The sequence below is a fragment of the Cryptotermes secundus genome, unplaced genomic scaffold (assembly GCF_002891405.2).
Source record: "Cryptotermes secundus unplaced genomic scaffold, Csec_1.0 scaffold547, whole genome shotgun sequence".
Classification (NCBI taxonomy): Eukaryota; Metazoa; Arthropoda; class Insecta; order Blattodea; family Kalotermitidae; genus Cryptotermes; species Cryptotermes secundus.
In genome coordinates this window covers 424,865-433,957 of record NW_019734361.1, presented here as the reverse complement: position 1 = coordinate 433,957, position 9,093 = coordinate 424,865, and the positions used below count along the sequence as shown (strand labels likewise).

Genomic DNA, 9,093 nt, shown 5'->3' with positions numbered 1-9,093 from the left:
TTGTCCCAGCTCCTCCCCCCCTCCCACACTATGTATACTTCCCCTTCCCCCATTCCTTCTCTGCTCTCACATAGCTGTGTATATTTCCAACACCAGTCTGCTTTTACCAGTTCTCACGGTCTCTTCGCTTGTGGATTTCTTATATTTTTCCTTCTACCCTGAAGATGGAGGCGATATGTACCTCCGAAACGTCGGTTAACACCACATATACACGGTGCCAAATTCCAGAAGACTGCTTTCTTCTTAAAAACTAGTCTCTAAAAATAAGGTGTGTAAGCAACTAAATCTACAGTCCTTAGCAGCACAAAACCAAACACCTATATTATTTGCTGATGAAACAAAAAACATCAGAAGTTCAGGATGACAAGCATTAAAAAGGCATGATCCAAACAAAAATTAATGTACAAATTCAAATGCTCTGTGACATACAGCTTACTTCCTGAATTTCTTCCACTCAGTGAAATATCTTACACCATCTCACACATCAAATGGCATGACCCTCCCTCACTTGCATGCCTCATGCTCTTCTTGGAATGTAAACTGAGGTGGGATTTGTTGTTCTCACAACACTGAATAATGTAGTATGTAGACCCCACTGCTAAGTTATGACTTGGTAAACAGCAACTGTAACAGCAACTTGGTAATTGATGAGATTAAAAATTTTTTATATGTGGATTCTCCTCATATTGTGTGCCTATCGGAACATCATCTTAATCAGTCAGAGACTGAGGCTGTCCGACTTGACAACTGTACCCTGGGAGCTAGTTATTGTAGGCACTCCATGAAAATGGGTGGTGTCTGTATTTATGTACAACAAAGCCTAAGTTTCTCCAAGTTAGATTTGAGTAGCTACTCCACTGACCAACATTTTGAAGCCAGTGCAGTTTTTTTAACTAATTCTTTTGACTATATTTATATTGTATCAATTTATCGAGCTCCAAGTGGTAATTTTATCCTTTTTTTTAAAAAAATGGAAATTATTCTTAACTTATTATTTAGAGATAATGCCAAAATAATCCTCTGTGGTGACATAAATGTCAATTATTTAACTGACAATAATAAATGGAAGCAAACTGATCAACTATTGGCTATGTATAACTTAACAAGTACAGTGAATTTCCCAACAAGAGTGCAAAATGGCTCTGCGACGGCAATAGATAACATATTTGTGGATGCCTCTCTGCTGGGGAATTATGAAATATGTCCTATATTTAATGGACTCTCTGACCACGATGCTCAATTAATTGTTTTAACAGAGGTTAAAGCTCATATTAAGAAGGGTAGCGTAAGGTGTGGGAAAATGATTAGGAAAATTGACCAGGCCACTGTGCAGGACTTTAAATACAATTTGAGTTTTGAAACTTGGGACACAGTTTTTGGTATTGATGATATAATTATAATGTATAATTCCTTTCTAAAATCATTTCTTAGAATATTTTATTCTAGTTTCCCCTTAAAAAGACAGGGAATTAAACTTCATAATAATTCATGGACTACCCTAGGTATAGATATTTCCTGCAGGCATAAAAGAGACCTTTATTTATTATACAGGAGTACCAATGATGTGGTTTTTAAGAATTATTACAGGCAGTATTGTAAGATATTAAAAAGTGTTATAAGAGAAGCCAAAAAGAAGTATTATAGTAGTCAGGTATTAAAATCTAGTAACAAAATAAGAACTATCTGGAATATTACTAAATCTGTAACTGGGAGGTCAACTAAAGAAGATACAATACAGGAACTAAAAGTTAAAGGGGAGCTTATTAGAAATAAGCAAGATATTGTCAACTCCTTAAATAGTATTGTGACATGTTGCGCAACGAAGGACCCCTACCTCCCCAGCGGCACGTGGCGGTAACGTAGCGCTCGCGTAATAGGCGAGTCATCACCCCGCAACACTCCCCGCGGTGACATCATGAGCGGAGCCGAAGTTAGCCGAGCCCCCGCAACCTGGTAGCTATGCAACGCGAGTCAACAGCGGTGACGTAACAGGATGACGTGGCACTCATTACGCAACAGGCAAGCACTGCGGCTATATAAGTGAGCTGCACAGCGGCTGCGAGTCAGTTGTAATGTGAGCAGTCGCCGAGTTAAGTAGTAGTCGAGAGAGTGTGTTATCAACAGTTCTCCAGTCAGCCGACGACAGTTGGAGTATAGCAGCCGTCGCAGAAAGAAGAACCGGACGTGTGTGTAATTGTGTAATTGGGAGTGTGTGATACAGTGAAACATAGCTCCCCTACTGTAAACGTGTAGACTACTGAAGACAGTGTGAACTGATTTGCGCATAGGGTTATAAATCGTGAAACCCCGCAACAGTGTTAACAGATTAATGCGATTAGGGTTATAAAGTGTGAAACCCCGCAACTGTGTGATAAGTAATTGTAGCCGTTACTTGTAGATTGTTAAATAAACCAATTAACGATCTCTACAGCGTATTCAGTAACCGACTAAACACGTTACAGTATATTTTTAACTATGGCTGAGAATAACATAAGTAAAAATTTTAAAACTAATATTGAGCCATTAGACTATTTGCAGTCAGCATTTGAACATCCTTTTCCTAGTATTAAATACCAGGCGGCAACAACGACTGAGTTATATAAAATTATTAAAACTTTGAGAACAAAAAGATCACATGGTTATGATGAAATATCAGTTGAAGTCCTAAAAATTAGTGCTCCATTTATCATTTCTCCGTTAACGTTTATTTGTAATAAAATGCTGTCTACCGGAAATTTTCCGGACAGGTTAAAATACGCTGAGATTAAGCCCTGTTTTAAGGATGGGTGCAAGAATGACCCCTCTAATTATAGACCCATTTCTCTCTTGACTTCCTTTTCGAAAGCATTTGAGAAGATTATTTTGGCTAGACTAAACCAACATATTCATGACTATAATATTATAGCTAATGAACAGTTTGGATTTAGAAGTCAATCTTCAACAACTATAGCTTCTTATGTGTTAATAAATGAAATATTAGAAGCATTAAATAAGCGGAAAATTGTAAGTGGAATCTTTTGTGACTTAAAGAAGGCATTTGACAGTGTCAACCAGGAGATTTTATTGAAGAAACTTCAATTTTATGGAATACGAGGCAAATTTCTCGACCTGATCACATCCTATTTATCAGACAGAAAACAGAGAGTATTAATAGCCAGCACTGACTTTGATCATGCTGCTAGATCTAACTGGGATACTGTAAGATACGGAGTCCCACAAGGGTCCGTCCTTGGTCTGCTTCTTTTCCTTTTTTATATAAATGATCTCCCCACAATTTTCAACGATTCAGTTAAATCAGTATTGTATGCAGATGATACAAGCTTAGTCATTAGCAGTTGGAATAATAGCCAGTATAGTAAAGACGTTAATACCTCTTTCACTTGTCTTAATGAGTGGTTTAGTACAAACAGGTTGACCTTAAATTTTAAGAAAACTAAACATGTTCAATTTGAGGCAAAGCCTAGAACAAATAATGTAACTTCTATTCGATATTGTAATAATGAGATTTTAAAGGATATAAACATGAAATTTTTGGGGATTGTTATAGAAAGATCGTGCACTTGGAAAGCTCATATAACTCAGCTTAGGCCTAAATTATGTAAGGCTTGTTATTCAATGAGGGTGATTAAACCCATCTTGCCCACTGAGACATTAAAAACGGTGTATTATTCCTACTTTCATTCACTATTGAGCTATGGAATTATTTTTTGGGGTAATTCACCCCTTAGTGCGCATATTTTTAGAATTCAAAAGAGTATAATTAGAGTCATGAGTGGGCTGAGACCTAGAGACTCTTGTAGAGAGGCATTTATAGAATGGCAAATATTGCAGTTGCAGTCGCAATATATTTTCTCATTATTGATGTTTGTTGTGAATAATATGGGCTTGTATCATAAGTCAATGCAAATTCATGGCCTGAAAATGAGGCATAATTTTGGTCTCTATTGTCCTCAGGCAAATTTAACAATTTACCAGAAAGGTCCTTATTATTCTGGCATTAAACTTTTTAACCATCTTCCATTGAAGATTAAAGAATTGGTCTGTGATATTAAGCAATTTAGAGTGGCTTTACATGCCTTTTTACATTGTAAATTTTATTATACTTTGGATGAATATTTTAACTAGGATTGTTATTGAGTGTTTATGTTATTTATTTATATTTAAATTATAATGTAATTATATTGTAAATGTGATGTAACTGTAGTACATATAAGGGTATTAAGTTAATATCATGTTAATATTGTTGTATATATATATATTATCTAGCGACTACCTGCTACTTAGCAGGCTTGTTGAGAGACCGGTTCTGTTTCCAAGGGCTTCGGCCATGTATGGATGTGTTGGAGCGTGCAAATAAATACAATATAATACCAACTGCTAGGCAACAGATTCCTGACAAGCAACAACTGAACTACAACAACAAGGTGTTTTCTGCACAGTCTGTGGTGGGGGGTCCATAGGTGGGACAAAGTTTAGAGTTTTGTCATTTGTGGGACATTTGCCAGCAGTAACGACATAAGCAGAGGACACTGTTTGCATCCATTATGAAGGAAAACTAGTGAAAGCTTGGTAAACATGTTCCTGTGGCAAATGAATACATATGCAACAATAGCAGAACAGTGTTTTCTATGTGGTCTATGCCAAGAAGTCATAACCAGGACAGTCAGAGCAATCAGCTGAGTTCTGTTCTGCAAGAGAGACTGAGAAGAGATGGCGCTATTATTAAGTGGAATTAACAGTTGTGGGGTGTTAGCCAGCAGGCAATGGCATGACCACAGAAGTTGAAGGATCTCCAATGTTAAGAGGTGTTACCAAGCAATGACTAGTGAAGACACTGCAGGCTGGAGAAGAAATGATTTGTAAAGCGTGAAAATCAGCAACTGTGTTACAGTTATTCGCAGTTACGACATCTATCTCCTTTCACTACTTTCAGGATTACCACAGTAGGAATTACATCCTCATATTCTGCACATATAACAGTCTTATTTACAGAATATGAACATAAAATTTTATTTAAATTATAAGAGTTGCAATCACTTTAGTCCAACCATGCATCCAATGTGAATTTAAATTCCCATCATCTCCACCTGCAGAAATTTAAATAATTGGATTTTAGGTTCTCACAGCAGTGTCTATGATGAATGCTATCTTTGGGAATGTGAGGTCATGCAGTCTGGTAGAAGTTCACTGATATATTGGAACATACTACTCTGGCTTGGCTCACGCCTCGACCCTGAAATATCAGTGAACTACCAAACCAGATAGGGACATATTATTCAAATAAATTAAAATCCTTCAGTACTGATTAGTGAAGATTAATTTTAAAATTCCTAAAATAATTATAAGCAAACACACTTAATATGACTCACAAATTCAACACTGGAAGCAGCAGAGCATCATGAATTCAAGGCCTTTGTACAAAGACCCTGTAATTTAGTGGAAAAAAGGTTAAGAGAAAAGAGAGAAGAGAATTCTAAAGCTCTGTAGGGTTTGTTAACAGAAAAACAGTCCCATTCAGGGAACCTTAGGAACTAAGCTAAGTGGAAGAAATTCTTGCACGCTGTTTGGCAATTAAATTAAAACAATCATATCGATGCAAGTTACAGTAAGACATTAACAAAAATTAATGCTGTAAGTCTCTGTGCTGGCAACTGACATAAGAAATACCTAGAACTTTTGTCAGAGGGGAGACAACTGTCTCTAGAAGGCGAGTGGTTTTGGCTAGGACTAACTCCCATAGTCTGTGAGTCTCACTTTCACAACACTTGAACTCTGCTACAATAGCGCAGAACTGCTCAAAGTTGACGTTCAGCTGTTCCAAGGGAATATCCTTCACTTCTCGACCCAATACACCTGAAACAATAGAACAGATATGGAGGGGCAGATCAGACACACATCACTTACGCTTGCAAAAGCACAGCGAAAGTAAGAACATGAACAATAAACAGAACAATACTGTCTCCGCCAGGATGAAAGTAAGGACATGAACATTAAATGAAACAATACTGTCTCTATTTGGATAATAAGACAGATGCCAGGACTTTTAACATCTCGTTTTTATTAAACAAAACAAGGTGAAACAAATATTTATTTGCACAGAGTGTGTGAATTTGGCCCTCTAAATTTGGTTACAGTTCAATGTCTACACCTCCTCTCCGGATGGTATTCCGATTTCTGCTAGATTTGTTCTAACATTTTCTGAGTAACACATTCAACTGCCTACGAGGGACAGTCAGTAAATAGGTCTACAAATGGAAGTAAAACAGCTGTAATGGACGTAATTGGTCTTCTGTGTGTATCACTAGGTAGCAGCACAGTCCAGCCTCATGACAGTCCAGGTAGTGGACACACATGTTCAGAGGCTGGTTTCCCGTGACCATGCTTGAGGGTGTACTACCGAAGAGCAGTGTTCTGTTGTGCAGTTTCTGTTGGGAAAAGGATGAAATGCAAAGGATACTGATAAAGAAATGTTACCTGTTTACAGTGGGAAGTGTTTGTCGTGTAAAGTAGTTCACAAGTGGGTCGAGAAGTTCTCTCCAGATGTTCAAGAGCCACTGATGATGAAGAGATCAAAATGGAGGTGTGAAAGTGGCTGTCAAAAGACTTTATGCTGTGGGTTTTGATGCACTGGTAAAGCAATGGAGCAAGCGTATCAATGTTGGTGGAGGATATGTCAAGAAATAAATGTTTTTTACAGGTTTGAATATCACATTTCATGTTTTATATCCATCTGTGACCTATTTACTTACTCTTCAGCATAATTCCGGCTTTCAGGGCTTCCAAACTGTTCACTCTTTTCTGAACAGGCACAATCCTTGAATAACCTCAAAGTAAAACTCCAAACAGGGGTAAAGCAGGAGACCCTGGTGGCCAAGAAACTGCTTCCCTAAACACACTGTCCAAAAGCTTGTTCTAGCTTCATTAATATTGTGACATGTTGCGCAAAGGAGAACTCCCCCCCACCAGCAGTGACGCGGCGGGTGAGTCAGCGCTCCCCTCCCACCCCTCCGCGGTGACATAACACGCAACGCTACGTACCCGTAATCAACTTCCTACTGTGACGTGGAACGCAACAGGCACCACGGTGGCTATATAATGAAACTGCACAGCAGCTACGAGTTAGTTGTAACCTGGCCATCGCCGAAGACAGTTCCGAGTTATAAAGTAACAGTCGCCGAGTCGAGTTATAAAGTAACAGTCGCCGAGCGTGTTATCAACAGTTCTCCAGTCAGCCGACTACAAGTTGGAGTATAGCAGCCGTCGCGGAAAGAAGAACTGGACGTGCGTGTGATTGTGTAATTGGGAGTGTGTGATACAGTGATACATAGCTCCCCTACTGTAAACGTGTAGATTACTGAACACGGAGTGAACTGATTTGCGCATAGGGTTATAAATCGTGAAACCCCGCAACAGTGTTAACAGATTAATGCGATTAGGGTTATAAAGTGTGAAACCCCGCAACTGTGTGATAAGTAATTGTAGCCGTTACTTGTAGATTGTTGAATAAACCAATTAACGATCTCTACGGCGTATTCAGTAACGAAACACGTTACACGGGTGTCAGAAGTGGGATCAGTGTCCAAACACGTTACAATATTATAAGGGTGCATCATTTAACTGGAAAATGGGGACACAACCATCTCAAGTTTGGGGCCTAACACAGTTCTCCAGCATACCCTAGACAGCATTACACATGTTACAGTTACGTGTGGTGATGGCAGGAGTGACAAGAGAAAAGGTACTCCTTGAAGAGGTGGCAAAAATATGCAGCTGAAATTGTTACTACATGCCCAGAAGTTAAAAAGTTATTTATGTTTAAAAGTAGAGGATTGCTTTTGTCCATTCCATTATGATGTAAGTAGAAAATTCTGTAAAGTTTCCCTTACTTATCACTGTCATACATTGGGTTCCTTATATAATATTAAACTTTTAAAAACAGAAATTCCTCTGAATTATACATAAAAAATTATACATATCCACCAAAAAAAAAACTGAGTGGTTAATGCTCAGGGTTACCAGACAATGGACAAGTCCAAAAACACAATAATTCTGAGTGTTACAAACACCATTGGTCAGAACCATTTAGAATCTAATTTGATTTGTTTCATTCTGGTCCGTCACACTAACAATATTACAAATGATAAAACAATTCTGTCCAGTGCGACTGTTGAAGCCTTTACTACATCACTTCTTAGTACCCTAACATGTTTCGGTCCCTATAGACCATCATCAGAGGGAACATCAATACTTTTAGAAACTACTATTACATTGGGTGTTTTAATTTTTAAAATACATAAATATACAATATTTGTAATATACACTTCATACAAAATCCAAATTTCTTACAACTACAGCAAATGTCCTTGATGCATTAAAGTTTTTTAAAAACTTTTTTTATTTAAGTTAAAATTCTTTAACCGAATAGGTTCGTGTCCCTTGTCCTTTCGTTTTTCTTGATGGGGCCGGGCTTGTGCCACCTGTCTTTCTTGGGAAGGTAGTTCTTGTCGTCCTATGTTTGTTTATTTATGTATTTTAAAAATCAAAACACCCACTGTAATAGTAGTTTCTAAAAGTATTGATGCTCCCTCTGACAGTCTATAGGGACCGAAACATGTTAGGGTACTAAGAAGTGATGTAAAAGCTTCAACAGTCACACTGGATGGAATTGTTTTATCGTCTGTAATTTAGAATCTACTTCGTTAATACTGTTTAAGAAAAATAATCCCTGGTTATCATGTGAACCATACAATACATGCCAATACACTATGTGAGCAGAATGCAGAGTTTTGGTATACAAGGTGTGGCAATAAAGAACCCGGATTACTTTTATGACTCATTTCCGGCCACGTCATTGACGAAGAGGAGGGTAGGGCATTGACCCTTGGACTTCCCTCTACCGTCACACAAAGTTTCATTCACGTGCATCGGTTAGTCTGGCCGCGACCATTGTTAGAAGCGGATCGTGTTTCTGAGCTCCGTCGGAATAATGCTGAGTGCTAATGCAGAACAACGTGCTAACATCAAATTCCTCACAAAACTTGGAAAATCTGCCACTGAAACTTACAATTTGTTGACAGAAGTATATGGTGATCA

At 38.1% G+C, this 9,093-nt stretch overlaps 1 protein-coding gene across 9 annotated transcripts in view; it reads right to left on the bottom strand.

Moving 5' to 3' along the window:
• The window catches only part of LOC111868871, a 314,970-nt gene that overhangs the window by 31,951 nt on the left and 273,926 nt on the right, over positions 1–9,093 (bottom strand). For 8 of the 9 annotated variants that reach the window (XM_023859916.2, XM_023859917.2, XM_033753210.1 and 5 more), the window contains one exon: positions 5,668–5,853. In XM_023859916.2, coding sequence (XP_023715684.1) covers positions 5,668–5,853 — 186 coding nt within the window. The remainder of the gene's footprint in view (positions 1–5,667; positions 5,854–9,093) is intronic. The other variant, XM_023859915.1, reaches the window with a different exon arrangement.